The sequence below is a fragment of the Phycodurus eques genome, chromosome 5 (genome assembly GCF_024500275.1).
Source record: "Phycodurus eques isolate BA_2022a chromosome 5, UOR_Pequ_1.1, whole genome shotgun sequence".
NCBI lineage: Eukaryota > Metazoa > Chordata > Actinopteri > Syngnathiformes > Syngnathidae > Phycodurus > Phycodurus eques.
The window spans coordinates 20369374-20393919 of NC_084529.1; the positions used below are offsets into that span (position 1 = coordinate 20369374).

Here is a 24546-nt window from a genome sequence, read left to right on the forward strand (position 1 = left end):
TACATCTACGCTGCATAGGGCTGGAATTGAATTTTGAAGCTGCGCACTTACGAACGTGTTTTACTGTGAAAATGAGACATCACATGACTGTATAGCATCCGTCCATCCATCCGTTTTCTGTAGCGGTAGTCGTCATTGGGGTCAGGGGTGAGCTGGGGCCTCTTCTCGCTGGGTATCACTGGCTTAGTGGCACCAGAGCAGATTTAGGTCTTACACATAACACTCACGTATACACAATGTTACGATTCCACTTCTTTCAGGTCACGGGGCATTTCGTCTAATCACTCGCCCACCTTAAGGCGTTGGCCATGCCTCCAAGTGCCCCATACCAGAATTAAGAAGTCACGCAGGCAGAATGGCCACCGGGAAGAAATCTATTACACACCTTATTGGCTGTAATGATTTCACTTCACCGGCATCAACGCCAATGAGGCATGACGCCACGACGCATCATGCGCTTTTAGCGTTAGCGGCCCCGTCTTCGGTCTGTTTGCCAGGTCAACGCTGGCTGACGGCTGTGAACTCTCTCAAGCTTGTGTCCTGTTCCCATTTTCGATCTTATTAAATCAGAAAGCCCTTGATCATGAGTTTCCCTTCTGTATAGCATAAGTGGAAAACACAAGATGCGGCAAAGCACTACTTTTCTGTCAAACAGTGTTATGACCCGTCTAAACAGTGCTCCTCCCCTCACATCAACATGCAGTCATGGAAAAAAATATTAGACCACCCATGTTTCTTCAGATTCTTGCAAATGTTTAATGCCTGGTACATTGTATTTATACAAATATAATGAGGAGAACAAAACTAGCTCGTAAGAGTTTATTTAGGAGCTGATATTTAGCCATTTCCATGGTTTTCTTGATAATAACCAAAATCAGTGGGATAATTAAGATTAGGCACGTAAAATAGGACAAAGTATTGCGGAAAGAGCTGAATATTTGTCGTGTTCATTGTATTCATCAGGTAATATACCTTTAGTGGTACCAGGCATTAAAGTAAACAATAAATTAAATGACTAAGGGTAGTCTAATAATTTTTCCCATGACTCTAATTCCTTGGCAACAAGATGCCACAAGGACAATATAGTATCGTCAATAAACCCACGCAACCACGGGGAACCAAGATTCGAACTCTGAACAGTGCTGTGAGACAGACACGCAAATCCCTATCTAGCGTGTTGCCTGCGTGACTTCCCATTTGCATTCAATCGCACAAGTTGCTCTCCTGAACCACAATTTTTAATAATAATAAGGGCAGCCTGCTGGATGGCATTTTATGCTTTGACCCATGATACACCTCATTTTCATTTTCCTTAATGAAGAAAATGCAATAGTTTTTACTTTATTTTGGCCACGAATCATGCACACCCAGGACCTCTACTACATTTCCTGGGCTTAGTTAAAAACTGCACTTCATTCTGTATTGCACTTGTCCTCATTTGGGTCACGACTGCGGTGGAGCCTATCTCAGCTGACTTTGAATGAGAAGCGGGGTGCCAGCCAATCACAATAAACTACACTTTTTAATCAATAGTTGAGTAAATTTTGGCTGTGTGGAGACACAGAAGAAGGGGAGAATAGTAGCAGACAGGGCTACAGCTATTGAATTTTTTTAGAATCAATTATTCTATCGATCACCCTATCGAGTAATCGGATGAGATTTGATTTTGCAGTAATAAGCAAACTGCATGTGAGAAGCAAGTATTATTGTCGGCCATTTGGACTTTGGAGTCGCCATTTTCTTGTCCCACACTACGATATCTGTGACCTTGAGTGTGTGTGGCTTTAAAAAGTGGGGCCTGACCTGGTGAGTGACATGGGAGTCAACGAACTGGGGGTTCAAGTTGGCTGTTGTGAGCTGAAGTTAGTGGCTGGCTGTTAACTGGCTAGCCGTTAGCCAATCCGCGTGCTGTTGGTTGCCTTGGTGTCAGTTGTGGTATGAATGTGTTTATGGGCACTGTACAATGACAAAGTTTCAGATTCTTATTTTGTTACCATTTGTTCAATAAAGCAATTAAAATTGACCGCTTGTGGGGTTGTTACAATATGTTCTAACTGCTGGTTATAGGCTGTATTAAATTAGCCAATATCAGTAAGTTACCTTGTATTGGCGATCGTAGATGTGCTGTTGTAGTAGTATGTAGTAGTATGAGTCTGCTTTACAGTAGACACAATTGCACTTTATCTTCTTTTCCAAGTACGAGAAGATCCCAAACTTTGGACATTCTCAGTCATTCTTTCCCCCTGGTTCGCTGCCATCGTGCCAACTTATTTCTACAAGGAGTGTTGTGTGAGTCAGCAGTAAAGAGATTTTGCCTTGACTTTTTTGGTAATCAAGTTATTCCATTCATAAGAAGAAAGCTGACCCAAATTCCAAGCAGTAAGGCTCCTTACTCCTCACTTTTCACATTTTTTATTATTATTATTTTTTTTTAATCAGTTTATTTGAAAGGGGACAATGCAATTTCATAAAACACATGAAGTACACATGGTTAAAAAAAGCCAGAATTAGCCAGATAACAGTGGTTAAGCAATTTTAACGCTTTTGCGATGGTTAAGTGCGTTTAAGAATGTGATAACACTTTAATTGTGCCTCATTAAAGTTGGCGTTACTATGACAGTTGAGAATGCAAAGAGGTCCCTAAAAAATTGCCTGTACACTTAATAAAGTATTTTAGTTTGGGGACATCTTGACCATGGAATGGATTATTTCCATTTCAATTACTTCCGAAGATAAAAATTGTTTAGATGTTCCACTGTAACAGAAACACCTCACAGTATGCTGCAGTGCAATTGTACATCACAACTATAGTTAAATTAAAAACAAAACCAATCCAAATTTTGTTAATTGATCACCTCTCTTGACAGTGTTGATCAAAAGTGAGCATTATCTTTGGTAAAGCCAGAATTTTTGTGACAGCTCTTGTATTGTATTTCCTTGGATGAGTGTACCTAATGAAGTGTCTTTGATGTAAACATGTTTTAAACTATGAAGAGATTTAGTTGTTTGATTTAAGGAGCGGAGACATCAGCCAGAGCCTATTTGAACACAGTCTCGACTGTCTACTACGTTTCTTCTTGACATGTAGCAAAGTTGTAAATTAATAGTTATGTAAAGGTAATATATTAGGCATTTTTTTTCAAAGTCTGTGACAAGCTTTCTGCAAAACACCCCAAGAAACACGAATACATCAAGAAATACAGAAACTTTACAAACCCTATTTCTTGTCTTGCTAAAATTGTGTGGCCCTGTCTCATGCAGGTGAAACACCTTGCCCCATATACTGCTCGGCCAATGGTGAGAATGGATTTTGTTACCTTGACGACCAGGGGTGAGCTATGAAATTTAACAGGCAAGCAATAGCCTTCCAGCACAGTGTCTGTGCACCCCAAAAAAACTCAGTGCAGCTCTGCTTACCTTTTGCTTTTGACATGATGCCGGGGTGTGTCGAACTTGTTAAAGCGATGCCAGTGCCTCTGCATGATAGTTTTTCAGACAGTGAAGTCTGGGTTGTGGCCGTTTGAAAGTGGCTCTGGATCTTTGCCCAGGCTAGCTGCTAGGTCATAGGCAGAGAAACTCGTTGTGAGGACCATCATTATGTAAATTAGCCCCAATGTTGTGTAGCGCCTCGCTCACAGAGATATTTTCAGAAAGAGGCTGATGACAAAAGGTTTACTGGCTTGTTTAATTTCACATTTAATGGATGAGCAGGCACTCAACTATTTGTACACACGCCATTGAAAAGTGCATTTTACATAATATTTCTGTTTTAAGAACAACCTCTTTTCCACCGTTTATTTCCAAACATAATTAAGTTCCTTCCAACGTAAATCTGCCGTTGAATACAGTCCATTAGCGGTTTGTGTGTGTGTGTGTGCGTGTGTGTGTGTGTGTGTGTTTGTGCACATCAGCTGCCGTCTGGACACAACAGAGGTGCACTTGGCTTCCGAAGAGGAGCTCCTCTCTCGGCCAGTTTAATCGGCTCCCCGCCATGTGCCAGCTGTGTCCGCACAACAAACACTCACTCGAGAAAAAAATAAACGCTTGGTAGAGCGTCAACGTCCAAGTTAGCATCGGGAAGATTATCCCAAGATGCTTTGCTGCAGCAGCATGGAGGGAACATTACATAATTTCTTATCTCGCTGAAATCAGCCTGTTTGAGTGGGTGGGCCTGTGTCATGCAAGTTAGCCAGCCCTCATACCGCCCTATATATAGTTGGGCCAGTGGCGAATCCCTCTTTCGTTACCATGACGACTGGGGACGGAGCCAGAACTTTACAACCGGGGTTGCTTCGCGGTCTGCCTCTCGTTATCTCGCCAGCAAGTGTATGCGTAACATAACTGTTTGCTAACGGAAAATACTGCGTGAAACGAGGCAAAATGTCTTTGAAAATTTGTTTGTGAACGAGGATTCCCTTACTGTATTGCCCTCAACGTGGGAAAGTATGATGCACTTTTCAGCCATTTATGGAACGCTGGAGAAACGGTAAAACACAATGACCAAACTCCCTTAGCCGCTGCTGTCGGCCACATCTCACGCCCGGACACTCACACGCAGACGTGTCGTTTTCATTCTTCACCCCACCAGGCCCCGCCCCTTAAAAGGCACGGAGACTACAATACTTGGAATATTCTCTGTATATTTTGTTCATGAAATTAGTTTTTGTGTTCAAATATATTTACAATCAATCTTAAAAGTATTTTAACAAGTGTTTTTAAAGCATGTTTTAGTAAAAAAAAAAAAAAAATTACATAGTCTCTCTATGTCTTAGATTTTCACCTATTACGGGTTGGTCTGGAAAGTCTCCCTCACGATGAACAGGGGTTCACTGTACAAGCAATTAAAAAGTCAATTTCCGTATGTATGTATGAACTATTCAGGGGCCACCAATCCTTTTGAAAGTGAGAGCTACTGTACTTCTTGGGGACAAATCACTGCAAAGGGCTACCAATTGGATACATACTTCTAAAATAGCAAATTGGCTCAAATTACCTTTGTTATGTGTTATTGATAATTAAAAGTATTCATCTATGTGAAGACACTGATCATGGAGATGAATTCTGACAATATTGATCAGCAATGATTTATCAAGGTAGGAAACATCAGAATCATCTTTATTTGCCAAGTATGTCCAAAAAACACACGAGGAATATGTCCCCGGTAGTTGGAGCCGCTCTAGTACGACAACAAACAGTCAATTGACAGAACATTTTTGAGACATAAAGACATTGAGAAAAACAGTCACTGAGCAATAAAGGGTTGCTACAGACCTGTTGGCTTCTCTATGATGTGGTCTTTGGGGGCTAATCGTGGGCACCATGATGGGAAGGCCTGGTATATACTGTACATTATATGGAGCAGCTTGACTTGGCCCAACCAAGACCCCCCACCCCATTTGCGCGCCTGCTGGCCACCCCTCAAACAACGGCTGGCCCGAATGCTGCCGCGTCTCCCAGTCAGTCAAATTGAAACGAAGGAACTGCCGAGCCTGACGGCGAGGTAATTGTTCACACGAAAATTCACTTTGCCGTCGTCACACACCGTCGTCGCGCAAAATTGCGGAAACAATTTCACTGAAGATGGGATGAGCGAGCGTTCCAAGAGAACGGGAGAGAGAGAGAGAGAGAGAGCGAGCAAGAGAGTCTCTTCGCACTTCATGTTTCGTCTTTAACAATGTGCCTCTGTGGAGCCCGGGGTGGGGGCGGGGTGGCCGAATTATGGGCAACCCCTCATTTCCAGCTGCGTTGTCACGTTGCCTTTTACACATGCTATCAGGCCTTTTCAGACCCCCTCGCGCACACGCACACGCACACGCGCACACATGCAAAAGACAAGATGTGCTTGAGAGCATTTAACCCCTTGTTCACCTCTTCCCGCGCCCCGCTGTGATGCCTCTGGGGTCAACTCATTTAATAGCTGTTCACTTTTTATCTACGTTCCGCACACAGACATATACACGCATCAGCGTAACAGGCCAGCATGTGTCAAAAGCAGCTCTCCACTAAAGAAAGTGCTGAATGTGAATATGATCCCAACATGGGGTTACAGTATATCCTATTATGTTCTCAGATGTAGGGGGCCTTCGCTTTCCACGTAGTCGGGCTCAAAACTTGCAAGCTCAGCGCGCAGCTTTTGTTTTTTTTAGGACTGTACATTTTCCATTGGAATCAATTCATATAAAGTGAATGTGTCTTTTCGCGGTTTGCTATTCACAAATTTGCTTGATGTAATCTATCCTGAGCTATTTGCTGAATAACTTACGTATTCAACCCACGTACATTTTTTTTGTGCTATTTCTGAAATTCCTGAAGGTGACACAAGACGGCGACAAAGCCCTGGCTAATAGGAAAGTAACAATCGGTGTCGAGGAAGTATGTTGATGTGCTACATCTCGACTGTTATAAGATTATTGTCTCTCGGGGAGGAACTAGCTTTAGCCTGGGTTGTTAGCGGACGATGTTACAAAAGAGTCTTCGCTGCATGTGTATGATTTTATTCTGCTGAATAGATCTTAAAAAGCTCAAGCTAAAAAAAAAGAAAAGCTTTTTATTGCTTGACAATTGGTATTTTTATGTCAGTGTCCTTGCAGTTTCAGTGCAATTTTTCAAAATCAAATAATCTGTAGGACATTTATTTTCAAGGTTAATGTTCTAAGATGAGTATGATCATAGTTTGTAGTATACTGTATGCATGGTTTTAACTTTGCAATAATGTTAAAAAAGCTTTTTTCTTTTTAACCCAGTACAGTATATTTGTTAAGTAGAGTTGTATTAGTTTTGAAGTTCAATAAAATCTTTTTTTTTTACTTTTATTTTAGAATTGTGAGTCGTGACGCAACGGTGAAAGGAAGAGGCTAGTTATTTGTAGTTTCCTGGTGTTTATTCTTTTGCAGTTTTACATGGAAAAAAATAAAGATTTTCCACAAAAATTATAAATTGTAATACTGAAATGCATCGACTACTACTTTCAAGTCTATCAAAAATGAGCAAAAAAGTCTATGGTCAACACAGTCTTGTAGAGGTCAGCCACATGACTGCTTTATTTATTTATATTTATTTACAATTTGTGTTATCTTTTATGTGCAATACATCTTAATTGAATCATTATTTCAGTACAGTTTCTTATTTACCGACATTTAAGCGCAGTGTTAATGTGAATGTTACAATGGCTTACAATAATATTAAACGTTTTGGAAATAAACCCTCTAACTTGGTGCTCTTTTGTCATGTAGACGGACTCGAAATGCTACAAAAAGCTGTTAATCATTCACTGTTGACTGAAATTAGGAATTTGGGATCTTATTGTTCACCCAAATTCTGCCTAATTGTAAATATTTTAATGTGGAAATTACAAGCTACCACCCCTCTTAATTTAATTAGATTTTTTTCCAAACACGTTTGATGCTCCAGACAGCCACTTGAGTGCCGTGTGGTTCTGAGAGGTGTGATGGGGGGCTGTTAATGGCCTGTGTCAGAAGAGCAGTGTGGTGGTGTGGTGGCGATCAGAGTGGGATTACCTTGTCAGCACTTGAAACTGTGTCTGGGTGTGTGTGGTGTGCATCTTTCTATCCGCTAAAGCCCTAAAACGTGTACATGACGGGTGCACATCTGACATTTTTCAATCATCTTTGAGTTTCCTCTGCTGAGAGGTGCTTTTTTTTTTTTTTTTTTTGTGGGAGGCGGTTGCACACATGCTTGTGGAGGAAGTGATGGCAGTTGTCAGCCCCTACACTGTGTGTGTGTGTGTGTGTGTGTGTGTGTGTGTGTGTGTCTGTGTCTGTTTGTCTGAGTGACACACCTGAATTTCCACATCTGCGTGAAGTCCTACGACATTCTCATTTCAATTTGAGTGGTGACTTGGCGCTTTGTTTATGTTCCCTTCACAGGTTAAGGGATCACATCAATCATGTTTTAAGGAAATACTGTAAAACTAAACACACACGCTAACATTAGCCTACCCTGTTGATGTGCCTGATCTACAGTTTCTGCGTATTGGTCCTCTATAGTCTAATCTTTGCTGCAGTATTGTCCCTTAGTCTCCTCTCCGATTAAATTTATCTCTTTAGGATGAAGAAGGTCATTCTCCTCATGTTATAGTTTATTGTATCTTGTTCTGACTGATGCTTTCAATGTGGCATAGATTTATTTAGCTCTGGATGCTGTAGTATTGGACTCCACAGTCTCATCTTTGGTGCTAGTGCTTCGTTTCCTTGATGCATTTGAAAAACTTTGTCTCCTTACCATAGAATAAACACGCACGCTAACATTATCTTACCCTGTTGCTATGCCTTGGCTCCTGATGCTACAGTTTTGTAGTGCACAGTCTGATTTTTTTTTTTTTCTGGAGTGATGCCCTAAGTCTCCTCAGATCAAATTTGTCTCCTTAACAAAAAGAAGTAAACATTTGAGGTTCAACAACTACACGTGACCAAACAAACTCCACAGTCTACACTTTGCTGCAGTGGTCTGTTTTCTTGCTGCCCTTAGTCTCCTCTCGGATAAAATTTGACTCTTTACCCTGACCCTCGCTCTCCTCCACTTGTCTATTTGGTGTCTCATTCCAATCGATGCATTCAATGCGCCCAGTTTTTTTGCAGTTTCCAGTTGCACTAAAACCAGTAGTGCTGAGCCGTGCCGGTGCTGCAAAGTGGAAAAGCACCATTAGCGTCTGCTGTGTTGTCGTTTCAACATGGTTAAAAAAAAGAAAATTGGGTCAAAAGTGCACAGAAGAAAATGTCTCATTTGTCTTCATTTGGTCTGTTATTAATTCCACAATTGGCGCATTCAGAGAATCACATTTTCAGATAGGCCCGTCTTCATTAGCGCGTCTCGCTATTATTTGTCTCCAACTGCGGGAGGCTTCATTAGCTAGCGGCTGATGCGGCACACGGCTTGCTAATTTTAGCAGCCTCCATTTATTCCCGAGTAGCCACGTGTTGGATGCGCGGCCTGCTTGTTGTGTATTCCTTCGTGAGGGGAAAAAAGGAATAAGGGTAGAAATTGGCTTCATTTCACCTGTGCTCATTTGCCCGCCAGACGTTTGCCTCTTTTCTGCTCTTTGAAGCCTTTTTAATTCCTGTGATCAGGATTAGGTTTGCAGGGGGGAAAGGATGAAAAGTGCCGGGGACATAGGGAGACATCGGAGGAGAGAACACAGGCTCCTTTTGAAATATGTCAAGGATTGCCTGTGCGCTGACCCACAATGAAGCAACGCAAGGAAATTCACATTATTTTTTTGTTCCGAAAGTGTATGAATAGGAGTGTTCTTTGAAGAGTTTTCTATAACCTAAATGAGCGACTGCAGACATTGTACTTGCCTGACGTTGTCAGAATGATATTAAAATCCGCTCAATTGCTCTCACAGGAACATGTCATAATCCAACTTTTTATGGCATCTGTGCGGTCGTCCTCGTGGTCCGTGTGATGGAAATATGCATATACTTGCTATTAATTGCATGGTCAATAATGGCCATGCATTCAGAGAGGCGGTCACGCTCTAGTTGCTGTTCATATTTACAAATGCAGCCAATATTTAGACTTGCCGGCCTGCCCTCGTTGAATGGAATCTGTGCCGGAAGCCAGTTGAACTGTTTTTGTTTTACCAAGTTTTGAAGAAAATAAAAAAAAAAATATATATATATATATATATATATATATATTCTATAGACTGTTCCTTTGATCTGAGCTGAAAATGATGATAAACAATGTTACTGCATCCCATGTTCAGTGTTTACTACAAAAATAAAGAAAATATTGCCTCAACAAAACTCCTGACTTTTTCTGTGTTTCCCAAATGCACACCACAAACACACAAACAAATGAAATGTCAAGCAGCTCGCCACACAACTGACTTTGAATACCCCAAACAAGGAGCACGTGTATAAATGTCAGTTTGCTGCCGCCACAACAAATAATATTTTTTCTTGCTTTCTGGGAAGGCCATCAACATTGTCGCTCCAACGTCTGAGGTCTTGAGAGTCATTGCCAAAGGGAGCTCGGCGATAAAATCCAACTTTCGCTTTGATTAGCTCACTTCCACAGCAGCAAACTTTTCTTATCTTGAGACTTTATCGTAGAGTTTAATGCCGACAACGTTTTTGAGCCATTTCCCTATCTTTCCACGATGTTTCTTTTTTGTTGTTTGTTTTGCTTGAACTTCCTGTTCTTCCCTTGCTAACAAAAACCAGACATGCTCATTGTGTTCCCTGTTATTGCCGTCAAATACTTGAAGTTGTCAGTCTTCACCGCCAGTCCTTGAAGTGTTGTTTCTCAAAAGTTTTTTGTTTTTTTTTTGGGGGGGGGGGTCTGCTACAAATACGGGTGCAACGTTGTAAACATGCTTTAAATAAGCTTGTTTGTCATGTGAATGATGACAGATAAAGAGCACATTCTGGAGTTTAAAACGTACTGTATGGGGTGGGGGGGGGGAGTTCAAACCTAAAGAGAATGTGACTTCAGCTCAGTGAGCATCATCATGAGTGATTCTCAAACCACACTAGTGGTACGTGAAGAATCACTGAATTAAATGTTCAAACTGTGCATAATATTATAATGGGTTAAACCTTTTTTTTTTTTTTTAAATCCAGTATGTATTTCTTAAGTGCAGTTCAGTTGTATTTAACTTTTACGTACGTTTTTTAAATTTCTCTAATGTGCAATAGATTTTAGTTGAACCTTGATTGAAGTACAGTTTATTTTCCTATTTGTAAGCTAAATTGTAATGTTGAAACAGTGCATGATGTTAGAGTGGCTTACAGTCATATTAAATACACATTTTAGGAATAAAACCTGCCTCGTTTTTTTTTTTTTTATTAAATGAACACTTGGGCCTACTCGCTACTGTATTTGAATCTTGCTCATGATGGTGGTACTTGGAGAGCTACGTGTATTTTAGATGGTACTTGGATGTAAAAAGTTTTGAGAACCACTGACTAAAGGATTGACACCACAATTGCTGCTGCTTTGGCTTTTTTTTTTTGTGTTCTCATCACTACACAGAAGTGAAACAGTGATGGCATTGAGGAACTATAACTAGGAAGAATATCCCAAAAGGTCAAAGAAAATATGGTTATTGTTATTGCGATCAATCTTCATGTTTGCCACCACCTTTCACAATCAAAATAAACAGAAATAAATTCAAATAATCCACAGTCTAAAAAGTCCTGTATAGGAGGTGTGCCTTTATTATGCTGTCACATAAACATCCCCTTAATGTACTACTTCGGCTTTTTCGCTTAGCGACACCATCTCTCATACTGCCAACTTGACATTTTTTTCTAAATTAAAGCATAAAAGCAAAACAATTTGCTCACATTTCAACCCTGGATAGACACAGATTTTATTGCTCAATTTGGATGTTGGTGAAATGTTTTAAAACATCATAACACATTCATGCAGGGTTGAGGGACCCCCTGGAGATGTTAGTGACCTAACGACACTATAAAACCGCTCAAATATGCTTGTGGTGGGCTTTAAATGCGACGCCGGCGAGTGTGTGCGGAGTGGTAACTGCCTCTGTATTGACCTCCGCCTGTGCAAACAGCGGCGAGCACGCCCTCCGCAGACACCTGGCCAGTCATGTGCTGCACTAGAACACGACGTGTCTGTGTTTTACAAGGCTCTTCTTTCCATTTTTCTTTTTTAAAGAGGACTCCAAGCGCTTGTGGCGGTATCGTTTTTAATGCAGCTGAATTTGGAACAGATCCAAGGGTTTTTAAATGGGCTTTATTGCGTTTTGAGAGCCAGTGAGGAAGCGAGGCGCCTCCTTACCAGACACACTTGAGATCACTTTTGAGTTTTGTATCAATTCATTAAAAAAACGAAAAAAGACAGGTGAAAAGATTGCATATCAATGCAAATGGTTTCTACCGAAGAACAGTTTAAAGTCAGTTAGAAAAAAAAAAAATAATAATTTCAAATCAAACACATGAAAACCATCCTTTCAAACATAAACTGCCATTACTGGCTGTTGAATTCAAAGATCAGAATCAGAATCATCTTTATTTGCCAAGTATGTCCAAAAAACACACAAGGAATTTGTCTCCTGTAATTGGAGCCGCTCTAGTACGACAACAGACAGTCAATTGACAGAGAACACTTTTGAGACATGAAGACATTGAGAGAAAAAAAAAACAGTCAGTGAGCAGTAAAGGGTTGCTAGTTATCTGGTAATGCCTGTACAGTTGTTTTTTTTGACAATTGTGCAAAAAGATGCAGAGTCCTCTAGCACTTTGAGCAGTTCGAATGACTAATATTGCAATAGTCCGGTGCAATGACCATTGTGCAAAGGGCGCTGAGACTTCAAGGAGTGTATGCGGTTTAAAGTGACGAGTAGTGCGATAATCTGGGACAATGTCGGTTGTGCAAATGTTACAGATACTCCTCAATCAGTGTGCAAACGGAGCAGATGCTACTCTGACATGAGTGGCCAGTATATGCAAATAGTGCAGCATGGCGAGACAACTACAGTGAGTGCACGAGTAATACATAATTGGCCCAACAGAAATGTGACAACGAACTCAAGTCAAAAAATTGCCAGCATGTTGTAATGGAATTGTAGGTCAGGTGTTTAAGAAGTTGATCCCAAGAGGGAAGAAGCTGTTGGAATGTCTGCTAGTTCTAGTTTGCATTGATCGGTAGCGCCTACCTGAGGGAAGGAGCTGGAAGAGCTGGTGACCGGGGTGCGGAGGGTCCGAGAGGATTTTGCACGCTCTTGTCTTAGTTCTGGCAGCGTGCAAGTCCTCAAGGGTGGGTAGGTGGGTACCGACAATCCTTTCAGAAGTTTTGATTGTCCGTTGCAGTCGGAGTTTGTCCTTTTTTGTAGCAGCACCAAACCAGACTGTGATGGAAGAACACAGGACTGATTCGATGACCGCTGCGTAGAACTGTCCTCAGCAGCTCCGGTGGCAGGCCGTGCTTTCTCCAGAAGCCGCAGGAAGTACATCCTCTGCTGGGTGATCCATGTTAACATGAAGGATTGGCAGTGAATGAGACTTAAAGTACTTCTTTCACTCAATTTTGGTTGCAGTATAGGCTATATACTGTTTTACAATAATACTTACCTATATTTAGTTTAATATTTTAATATCATTTGCACCTGTGGCTAAAAGGCTAAGCGTCGAGAGTCCCTGTCACTGAAATGCACAAGTGCTGTCAATTAATGGGGGATCTTTGTCAGCAGCCTCTGAAATATCCACACTCTCTCCTTTATTTCTCACCCGTTTCCTCTCTTTTGTATTATTATAATATAGCTACGTTGGCCATGGAAATCCTCTTCCTTCTTGAGAATCTCTCCATGTTGTTTATGGTTCAATAAGATGATATGTGATGCCTCAAAATGCTGTTTTTCCGTTGCCAGGGTAACTCGCGAGCTGGGCAGGTGTCATTCCCCGACTGTAATTTGTTGGCGATTGTCCAGCCGCATTCGGCCATGTCGCTCAGTGTGCGGTGGACCTTAAATTTGTGGCCTGTGACGCAATCTTAAGCTAACTGGATGTATGTGGTGAATAGCAAGTGTTTTGGTGATTTGTGACTGCAAGCGAGTGAAAAGTGAACACCGCAGACTAACAAACAGATAAAATACTATATCATATCTTGGTAGATAGAAGCGCTAACTTCCATTTTCCACTAACTCGTAGACTTCTAGTTTGTTTCTCCACTGTCAAGTGGTTTAAAATAACTGTCTTCCCTATTACGGGCAGGAGCAGGTGGTGGAGACTTTTGGCTCCACACGGCCTTATTACCTCGAGGCAGTCTTTTATCCTGCTAACCTAAATCTACATAAACAGCCAGTTCACCCATTTTGGAGGCAAATATGTACACCCCTGCTGATCTGAATATACACACAAATTACTGCTTTTTTTGATGGCAACTTCTGTCTTCATTTCTGTGTCTGGCAACAGTAGTTTGTAAATGTATTTTTTTTCCATTTTTTAACTGCGCAAAGCGATGACAAATGGCATTCAACTGAAGTAATCCATGCATGTCACAGTGAACAGCTGTTACATGAACTACTTTTTTTTTTTTTTTTTGCCCCTAAACAAAATAGTTCTCCAGAAAACAGGTCACAGTTGGGATTATTTATAGTGTAACGGGGTCACACAGTTCTACTTGTGTCAGTTGCGTTGGTGAGGCAGGTAAAATACCACCCTCATAACTCTTGGATTTGTATATATATATATATATATATTAATCTTAATCTTACACGTATCATGTTAGCAAAATTGTCTTAATGTTTACAAGGTGCATCGATTGGAACTGGACTATTCTGTTTGTCTTAGAAGATGTTTCGCCTCTCGTCCGAGCAGACTTCAATCAGCTCATGCAACAAGGTTACATTAGGGCGCACTAGCCAGTGTTTTTGTGGAAAACTTAACAATTTATGCTCCAATTTAGAGGCAGGTCCCACACCACGTATGGAATCATTCTTTTGGAATGTAAAAAAGGCGGAGAGCCGTTAAACTGCCTGGCCGAGAAGCCATTGTCCGTTCACCAGAGTTTTTGGGTGGAAACTCCGTCATTGATATTCCATTCAGGGTGAAGAAAAAAACCTCCACTGTTCACAGTCACCTTTATGAACTGTGCGTGCATGTTTTGTTTATTTTAACATTCTTAACTGTCAGTCAAGTGTACATGGAAGTTAACCACTATACATATTTAAACATTAAAGCACTCTATAAAACGCCGAACCCCTAAAACAAAACACTGTCCCAAATGCCTCACGTTTTTTTTTAATATTGTTAATTGTCTCACAAGTCTAAACGGAGGTTTTTCCCTGTAGAAATGCACATAAGTAGTTTTTTTAAAAATTGAATACTAAAAATACAAATTAATTTGAACCAATTTTCAGTATTGTTAAAGATATTTGGAAAGTAAACTAATATTGGGACAAAACAAAATAAAACCTTTTTCAAATATAAAAATTTTACATTTATACTGGAGAAAAATTATATCAAATATTTTGTAAAAAAAAAAGCAGTCCTTTTAAAATATTTTTTTATGAAAATATAATGAATACATTTATTGATATTCAATACCAGTACTTAAAAAAATAAAGGAAACATATTGAAACTATTAAACGATTCTAATAGTGTATATTTCTGTTTTTCATCATGAAATCATTTTTAAAAATGCAAAAAACGGTTACAACCAATTTCCAATATTAAAAACATTTACAACATTTGAAAAAGCAAAAGTATTTTCAATATATTCAATGTTTAAAAATGTATTTTAACTATTTCAATAATTTAAATATTATTTTAAAAATACAAATAAAACATATTTTCAATAAAAACAATATGTCAGTGATTGGATGGCGACCAGTTCGGGGTGTACCCCGCTTCTCTCGCCCGAAGATAGCTGGGATAGGCTCCAGCACGTCCGCCACCCTAGTGAGGATAAGCGGTACAGAAAATGGATGGATGAATAATATATGTATTGAATATAGAAAAACTATATTGAAAGTATTTTGTAAAAAAATATATTGTAAAATATTTTAAGTATTGTACAAAATAACATTTAAAAATATAACAATATCTAGCATCCTGGCTCCATCCTTCCTGATGGGAGTTTGCATGTTCTCCCCATGCTTGCGTGGGTTTTCTCCAGGTCCTTTGGCTTCCTCCCACATCCCCAAAACATGCATGTTAGGTTCATTGCGAAGACTCGAAATTGTCCATATGTGGGAATGTTTGTGTCAATGGTTCTCTAATTGTGCCCTGCGACTGTCTGTCGACCGGTCCAGCGGGTATCCTGCCTCTCGCTTAAAGTCAGCTGGGCTCTTTATTTCTTATTTCTTACGCCTTTCATCATTGTGTCATACACAGAGATGGCAAGCTGGGTCTCCCTCCTTCTCTTCCTCGCCTGCCAATCGAAGTCCGCGTCCCAGGAGGGTCTCCCCGAGTTCACCTCGGATACTCCCATCAACAACAGTAGTCCATGACCCGCGCACGGGCCGCGTGTACGTGGGGGCAGTCAACGCCGTCTACCAGCTGGGCCCGTTGTTGCGGCAGGAGGCCCGGGCGGAGACGGGCCCCCGGAAGGACGCCAGGACGTGCACGCCGCCCGCCTCGGCCTGCCAGGACACCAAGCTCATGCCCAACATCAACAAACTGCTGCTGGTGCACCCGTCCAACGGCTCGCTCATTGTGTGCGGCAGCCGCTACCGGGGCATCTGCTCGCTGCTCAACCTGTCCAACGTGGAGCATGAACTGTACTACAGCGACAACAAGGGAGAGCGGACGTACGTGGCCAGCATCGAGGACAACGTCAACGTGGTGGGCGTCATGTCCACCTTCGTCAAGGAGCAACACAAGTTCCATGTGTTTCTGGTGGGCAAAGGTTACGGGAGCCTGGACAGCACCAAGATCATCACCACACGCATTCTTCAGGATTTCCGCGAATGGGTGGTGTTCGAGAGCATCATCGAGGCCTCCACGATACAGACCATGCCCTTCGGGCCCAGGTACCTGCACGACTTCCGGCACGCCTTCGCCGCCGACGGCTTCGTTTACTTCGTCTTTTCCAGGACTCTGGACGGTAACGATAACAAAAACGTGACCTTTGTGTCTCGCCTGTGCGAGAACGACCACCATTTGTATTCCCACACGGAGCTCCAGCTCAAGTGCGGTCCGGATAACCGATACAGCAAAGTGCAGGCGGCCTACGTGGCCTCTCCCGGGAAGGAGCTGAGTCGAGTCATGACGGAAGCGGGGACGTACGGCAAGGTACAGCACTGGAATAAAGTCCTCTTCATGGTGGCCAGTTCAGAAGACGACCACAGCGACTCGGCCCTATGCATGTACACGCTCAACGCCATCAACGAGCGCCTGGTGGACATCATCACCGCCTGCTACAGCGACTCTGGGAAGATTTCAGGCTTCCCCGCCGTTGACATTCCGTACTCGTCAAAGACAGCCGAATTCTGCACCTCCAAAATTGCGGTGAGCGCCCTAGCAGAATCAGTAATGCTCAATTGTGTCTGTTGTTTCTTTTTTTCTGCAGATGATTAATTCTATTCAAATGTAAAAAAAAAAAAAAAAAGGTATAGTATATTATATGAAATTGGATAGTATGTGGCTTAAGAAGTGTTTGTGTTCTTCTCCTATACAGAAGGACACATTAGAACTGTACAAGTGCGGCGGCGATTTCTTGCCGACGCCTTTGGCCAGCAAGCCCAGATTCGCCCTGAAATCCAACGCGGTCTTATCCAAGCCAGGCCTCCTCACCGCAGTCGCCATCGCCGTGGAGAATGATCACACCGTCGCCTTCTTGGGCAACAACCAGGGAGAGGTCTTCAAGGTGGATGTCTCACACTATATTTCCTGACTTAACATCTTTTTTTAAAGACATCTAGACATGGTGTACTTTATTTCTGCAGGTTCACCTGACATCCACGCCTTACGTGTACGGCAAGGCCCCTGGCAACACCTTGGGGGAGAAAGTGAACAAGAACCTTTTCTTCAACACGGACTACAGCCACCTCTACATCACCACAGACAAAAAGGTGCCTCAGCAGCTTCCCGCTTACTCTGCGTGAAAGGTTAAACAGGATGGTTTAAACTGAAAACAGATAAAAGACAATAGCTACAATTGAACTTTAGTGAAGCAGCACAGAACAGAGGTTCAACATATTGTAATACAATTCCTATGACATTTATGAGTACACATGGTAGTTATGTTTAATTGGCATAATGATTATGATGGGGCCCTAGGAAATATTTCCCTCCATTGCCTTTAAAGTTTTAGAACCGGAGCTATATTCAAGTTTGCCTTACTCCTGCATTTTTATCAACTGGTAGTGTTTAAATTCCAGGATAGATCAGGATGGTAGGTGGTCATTTGGAGGTCCGGATGATGTTTGTTCATGTTTGCTACTTGAAATGTGATGGATGCACAGAAATAAATTTTAAACCATCCTTGGTGGAAAGTGTGGGAATTGTGCATGCCAAGGAGGGAAGAGCTCTGTTTGCTGTGCCTGTCTGATAATCGACTGCTCATAAATTCTTTGTAAATCCCCGCCATATTCATGGAAGCTGTGGGGTTTTAATGCCGCTGACACCTTACCTTTAGCGCGGTTATGAAAACCAGGGTAGAAAAAAATTGCTTCTTCACTTTTGCTGCGCCATAAAGCACAAAGTGTGCATGAAAAATCCATCTGCCTCCGTTGTTATCAGGCAGAATAATCATATTTTGTGTCTTCAGTGGACCAAGAGACCGGACATCTGTGTTTCTACCAGACAAACAGTATCAGTGCATCTTTAAGAAATTCATTGCATCTTTGCTTTTTAATGAAAAGCATGTGCATGAATATGTATTTTTTTCATTGATTAAAACATTTGTTAAATGTTTATTTTAAATCATGGTTCAAATAATATCGTGACTGTGGAATAAAAACTTTGTATCGCCATTTTCCCCCCAATAAATAACATATTTTAAATATTTAAGAAAATGTTTTTAACAATATTGTCCAATAAAATCTTGAATTTATTTCATTAATAACAGATTTCTTTTAAAAGTCTAATATATTTTTAATATTTTAAAACGTAATATAATTTAAATATTTACAAAAATAAAAGTATATATTTTAAGTGTTTTAAATCATTTAAAGTATTCAAAAAAAACATTATTTGCAAATATTTTTTAACAATTAAAAATAGTTTGTCTTTTTTCCAGTCGTACAAAAAAACTCTATTTTCAATGAGTTTGAGACTTTCTATAATTGCCTAGCCCTCATGGATTTGTATTTATTATTTTTTTTAATTTATTTTCCTCAATTCTTAAATTCTTCTTATTTATAATCTTATTATTTATAATCGGTGAAAGGCATTGGTGGCTTTAAACATGGATGGCTTTAATTTTGTATAAGCCAATATGAATGTATTCAGATGCTTAAAACTCAAATATCATCAGATCAGGTTGTGATTTGTTGATTTATTTAATCTTAATAGTATACGTTATGTTTTTCACCCCAATTTTGTTAGTGTTAAATTACTTATTTGTTAGCTAAAAAAGCATCTAGGACTTTTTTTGCTCAGTACAGTGAAACCTTGACTTACGACTGACCAGACTTACAAGTTATTTGAGATTTAAAAAAAAAAAATATATATATATATATATATATATATATTTTTTTTTTTTGTTTGTTTGTCTTGATGTGAACAAGAATTTGAGTTGAAATCACTCGCTATGATGGCAGCAAATTTCAAGACACAGCAGTTTGGCAAATACAATAGCAAATGGCAAGTAGTGAACAATTCTTCAAAAAAGATGCTTCAAGCAGTTTATTGTCACTCTTTTGATGTTAACTGTAAAATTAAACAAAACATAGAGAAGTACAGGTAGTGTACCCAACCACATCACTTTTCCACATCACAAAAGTCTGCTTGATGCTAACACACCATGGAAAATGCCATAGCCAAAATTAGCATCGGTGTTTCTGTAGTTCTAACCCCTTCAGCAATGATATTTGAACACAAATGCAGCAGCACGTGGTGTCAGACAATGTAACAACACTCACAGGCATATATTCTTCATCCTCTTCCAAAGAACGACTAATAGGACTGCAGCATAGTTGCGGCGCTCTTGTTCGTGTTATACCAGCAAGTCATTACTATACAGGTATGTATAATATTTTGTATTTTTTTTATTAATGAAACTCTGAAGTCAAGGCAACACTGTACTGTATATCCACTGGAGACGTTTTATGTCACATTAGTGCGTGTTTTCCACTGAAGTCGACCACAGTGGAGATACCACGGCATTGTAAATGGAACAAATGGATTTTTCACTCCCCGAGGGTGGGACAAAAGTAACCGCTCGATTATTCAAGGAGGCTTCTTTGTGGCATCTCGTGCCTCCCGAGCCTCAGCTGCCGTGCCAGGCGTCTCCCCTCGGGTGACCGATGACTGATCATGTGCCGTGTGGTCATGCCGCAGATCACCAAGGTGCCCGTGGAGACGTGCTTGCAGGAGGAGGACTGCCATTCCTGCGTGAATATGAGGGACCCGTACTGTGGCTGGTGTGTGCTTGAGGGCAGGTGAGAAACACACAGAGAGGAAAAGTTCCAGCTCTCAAACACATGGGAGGGTTTTCAATGTTTTACGGCGGACGTTTTTACTAACTCACGTTGTTAATATACCGTCTCTTGCTCAGTGCAGCAAGCAGAAATTAAAGCAGTTTGTCAACTGTGTGCGGTGAAATGCACTCTCGCTGGCTTCTATTCATGCGCACGATGCTGATGTCTGCCACATATTTGGCTTGAGTGATTGTGGAGATCAATAGCTGTCGCATCAACACGAAGCTTCATTTTGTAACACTGTATATTATATTACTACTCTCCGTTTTATGATCAGAGCTGTTGTCAACCCCTGTTAGATAGATAGTGTAGGTAGGTAGATAGAATGACACCCTAAAGGTGGCGTACTCTAAAGAAGAAAATGATTATTATATAATAATAAGGATTTTATGAAAGTAAAATTAAAACAGTGAGAGCAGGAACCTGTAATTTTACAAGAGCAAAATTGATTTAATTTATCTGAATACATTGTACATATGAATAAGAATACAATTGGAATATTAGGAGAATAAAGTAAAACATTTTCTGGGAAAAAGTGGTACAAGAGTAAAGTTTGACTATTAGACCAATACAGTTGTAATTTGACAAGAAATAAGTCTTAATTTCTTAATGTAATAAAGTTCAAATAAGATGTGAATAAAGTTGGAATTTTCTGAGAAAATAAACAACAGGATAAATTCAGATTATTGTGATGATAAAGTTGCAAAGACTGAAATAAATGTTAGGATAAAAACCCGTGCATTTTACAAGAACTTGGTTTAAGTTAAGTAAAAATTTTAAATATTAGGAAGTTATATATAGAAAAAAGGTTTTACAATATTACAAATATGGTAGACCCCATTGTCATTTTATGAAAAAAGTTATTTCATTTTAAACTAGCAATTTTGCGTCTACCTCAACACAGACATCGATATATAGATAGATAGATGTGTATTAAAACATTGTGTCTGTACTGACAGTTGGACTTTCTATCCATAGTTATTTATAACAGCACAATGTGGAAAATCTAACAGCAATTTTGAAGCCTTCAAAATGGAGGGGGGGGGGGGGGGGGGGGGGGGGGTTTACGCTTTAGTGTGCGCTGGGCTTTGAGATGTGGACCTAACGGGTTGGGGGTCTGCGTTTGTGTGTGGAAATGTTCACGCTGGCGTCTGCAGGTGCACCAGGAGGTCTGAGTGCCGGCGGGCAGAGGAGAAGAATGGCTGGCTGTGGAGCCCGCAGCAGCAATGTGTCAAGATCGTCTCCTTCTACCCTCCCAACCTCTCCTGCAAAAAGAGCCAGAAGGTAGCTTCCCCCCTTCTTTTCTCTCCCTCTCTCCATCTTTGTTCCATCTGTTTGTTCTTCACACAGTCGGCGTGATGAACGGTTGCCACTGAGAATCCGAAAGCCGGGGCTCAGGTTTATTCCTGCCCCGTATCGATCAGTCCGCAAACCCCCCTCAAACGGACTTATTATAACTGATCCCCAGACGATAGAGTGACTCCATTTTCTCTCCCTGCTTCTTTTATTCTACCTCTTATATTTGCCTTTGCATGTTGGAAAACGGCACACCTTTTTGGACACGGTTCAAAAATATGCGGACGCCAGGAGAACAGGCCACCCACGGCGGATGCAAGATGATGGAAGCATTTAGTCGAGAAGTTATTCAAACCGTTAAAACTTGAAACTGTTCAGCTTGCTCAGGATGAAACTATTGATCACAATCCCGAAATTCACACATTTTCACAATAAAATTGCCAAATTAGGAGATATTTTACATATTAATCTCAGGGTGTATATGGAACTATTTATCACATTCACACAATAAATTTCCCAAATTAAGATATTTTACATATTGTCATCGAATATGTTCAGTTTAAATGTTCTCACAAATTGACACTAATCGTCTATTATTTTGTATGAATTATTCACCATTTAAAGTCTTGAAAATAGCTTGAGATCAAATGTATTAATTCTCATGAATTGTTGTAAAACTCCTTCACTCTGTTGGAGCTGCGTGGCATTATATCGCCTCAAGATTGAAAGTCTGGATGTTTTTTTTTGTTGTTTTTTTTAGACAACAATGAGTGAAAATAGTTAGGTTATATATGTTTGAGTGAGACTGTTTTGTAAAAAAAAAAAAAAAAAAAAAAAAAAAAAAAATATTTTCCATCCCTTCCTAGGTGAAGATCAACATTCCTTCACTGCCCGCCATCGGCCCCTCGGACCGTCTGCAGTGCTCCTTCAAGTCGTTCCAGAGTGACGGCGTCATGTCCGACTCTGGTCAGGTCTCGTGCGACCTGCCCCGCCCCTCGCTCATCCCGCACACGACCGGTCACCAAGGTACGGCGCAGCTTTTGCACCATTTTTATTTAATTCCTCAAGGGGAGTTGCATTCATAAATAAATGACTGTCCTGCAATATAAATGAGCCCACCTCTATTAAATATGAAACAATGGAAAATATGCGCTCATGCTTTTTCACTGAGAGAAGGGCTGGAATTATCAATGGATCACAATTTTGATAGAGAGTTTTGATTATTTAAAGTAGCTTAGATCGTGCTACGTGGAATGAGCAGGAACTTGATGCAGGGACGGTCGGGAGTCCGAAAGTACACTTTTACCGTGATGGCATAACTTCAACATTTTCCATTCAAACGTACGACATTGCTGCATTTCTCTTTGTGTTTCACTGTTCTCCTACTGGTAAACTATTTCCAACCATTTCACGAAAGTGTCCTGATTCTCTGACTGCAACTACTAATAAACAACAAATACAGTACAACAAATACGACGGTTACTGCTGTACATCTACTACTGCTAAACAACAACCTACAACTACTACTATTACACAACAAATGATGCCGCCACTGTACTAATACTATTACTACCACTAAACAAAAAATACTGTTATTACGACTAACAACAAATACTACTACTGCTTCTACTATATATAAATGCTAGTACTACTACTAAACAAAAAATACTTCTACTACTAAACAAATACTACTACTGCTCTAAAACAAATGCTACTACGACTACTAAACAAAAAAAATACTATTACTACTAAACCAATACTCTTACGTCTACTACACTACTATTAAAAACAAATACTACTACTACTAAACAAAAACTACAATTACTACTAATGCTACTACTATTAAAAATAAATATTACTACTGCAACACAACAAATATGACTACTAATTTTACTTCAAAATACTGTACTATTAATACTACTACTACTACTAAACAACAGAAGATACTACTGCTACTTCTGAACAACAGGAACAACAGAAAAGTCAATTGATTAGCCAGTCCCTGAATGATCAGGGTATTGAAATCTGAATTTCCACCTCGTCAATTTTTAAACAATGCAAATCTTAAACTTAAGGGCTAAACTCATCGTTCAAGTCGTTGACCTTGTTTTCTCAATGACATTTAAGTGTTTGCTTACCACTAGAATGCTTGCGCTTTCACTACCCGGAATTACGTGTGATGTATATGGTGAAAAGGGTCTTATGTCCTCGTGTGTACTCGCAGACTTCGTGGCCGTGCCGGTGACGATCTTCGTCAACGAGACGGTGGAGGTGGCGACACGCGACTATCAGTTCTACAACTGCGCGGCCACCGTGAGGAAGTCGGAGAACACGCCGTGAGTGCCGCTTGTCACTCAGGCGTCCTGCTTGACAGCCTTGACGTACATGGTCCCTGTGTGTGTGCATTCGTTTGTGTGTGTGTGTGTGTGTCTGTCTGTGTCTGTGCACACACAGATGAATGAAAATGGTAATGCATGCCGCATTTCCCCCCCACTTTTTACATTTTTTAAAATGTATTATTACCGAGCAATGGAAATTGCCCGTTTCCTTTTCATTAATCAAAATAGGAAAGTCCATTTTTTTTTCTCTCTCCTTGCTTCCAATGTTTTTGCTTTTCATGCTGCGGCGCTTGTGATAAACGAGCTTTGCTTATGTGACGTCGGCCAGATCCATTTTGCTGTCAGCGACATGGATTTTCATGCTTGACGCCCTTTGATGAGTTTCCATGTTAAACGTGCTTTTTATTGTGTGAGATTACATTTAAGGGAACAAGTTAACAAGTTCCGCACAGCATTCCATTGGGTTAGAAGGTGTGCCTCGCAGTCACAGGTTCGAAGCCCAGCTCTGAGCTTGTGTGTGGAGTTTGCATGTTCTCTCCGGTTTCCTCCCACATTCCGAAAACATGCATTTAAATTGTCCAATAGGTGTGGATGTAAGTGTAAATGGTTGTTTGTTTATATATTCCATAGATATGGACATGAATATGGATTGTAGTGACCAAAATGATCACGGCTATCAGTATAATCAAGATATTGGTAAAAGAAATACGTCCGTTGTTTGCTAATGGCATTAGCATAAGTCAAAAGGTCAATACATATACACTGGCACACTGCAAACTTACGTGCAATACATTTTAATCGAATCATTATTGAAGTTCAGTTTTCCTATATTTAAGC

At 40.5% G+C, this 24546-nt stretch overlaps 1 protein-coding gene across 1 annotated transcript in view; it reads left to right on the forward strand.

The window, feature by feature from the left end:
* Positions 1-24546, forward strand: part of plxnb2b (plexin b2b) — a 219094-nt gene that overhangs the window by 142397 nt on the left and 52151 nt on the right. Inside the window, 8 exon segments of the mRNA XM_061677999.1 lie at positions 15825-15928; positions 15930-16940; positions 17110-17298; positions 17378-17503; positions 19935-20035; positions 21232-21358; positions 22237-22396; positions 23595-23706. Of these exon segments, the coding sequence (XP_061533983.1) occupies positions 15827-15928; positions 15930-16940; positions 17110-17298; positions 17378-17503; positions 19935-20035; positions 21232-21358; positions 22237-22396; positions 23595-23706 (1928 nt within the window). The 5' untranslated portion in view covers positions 15825-15826.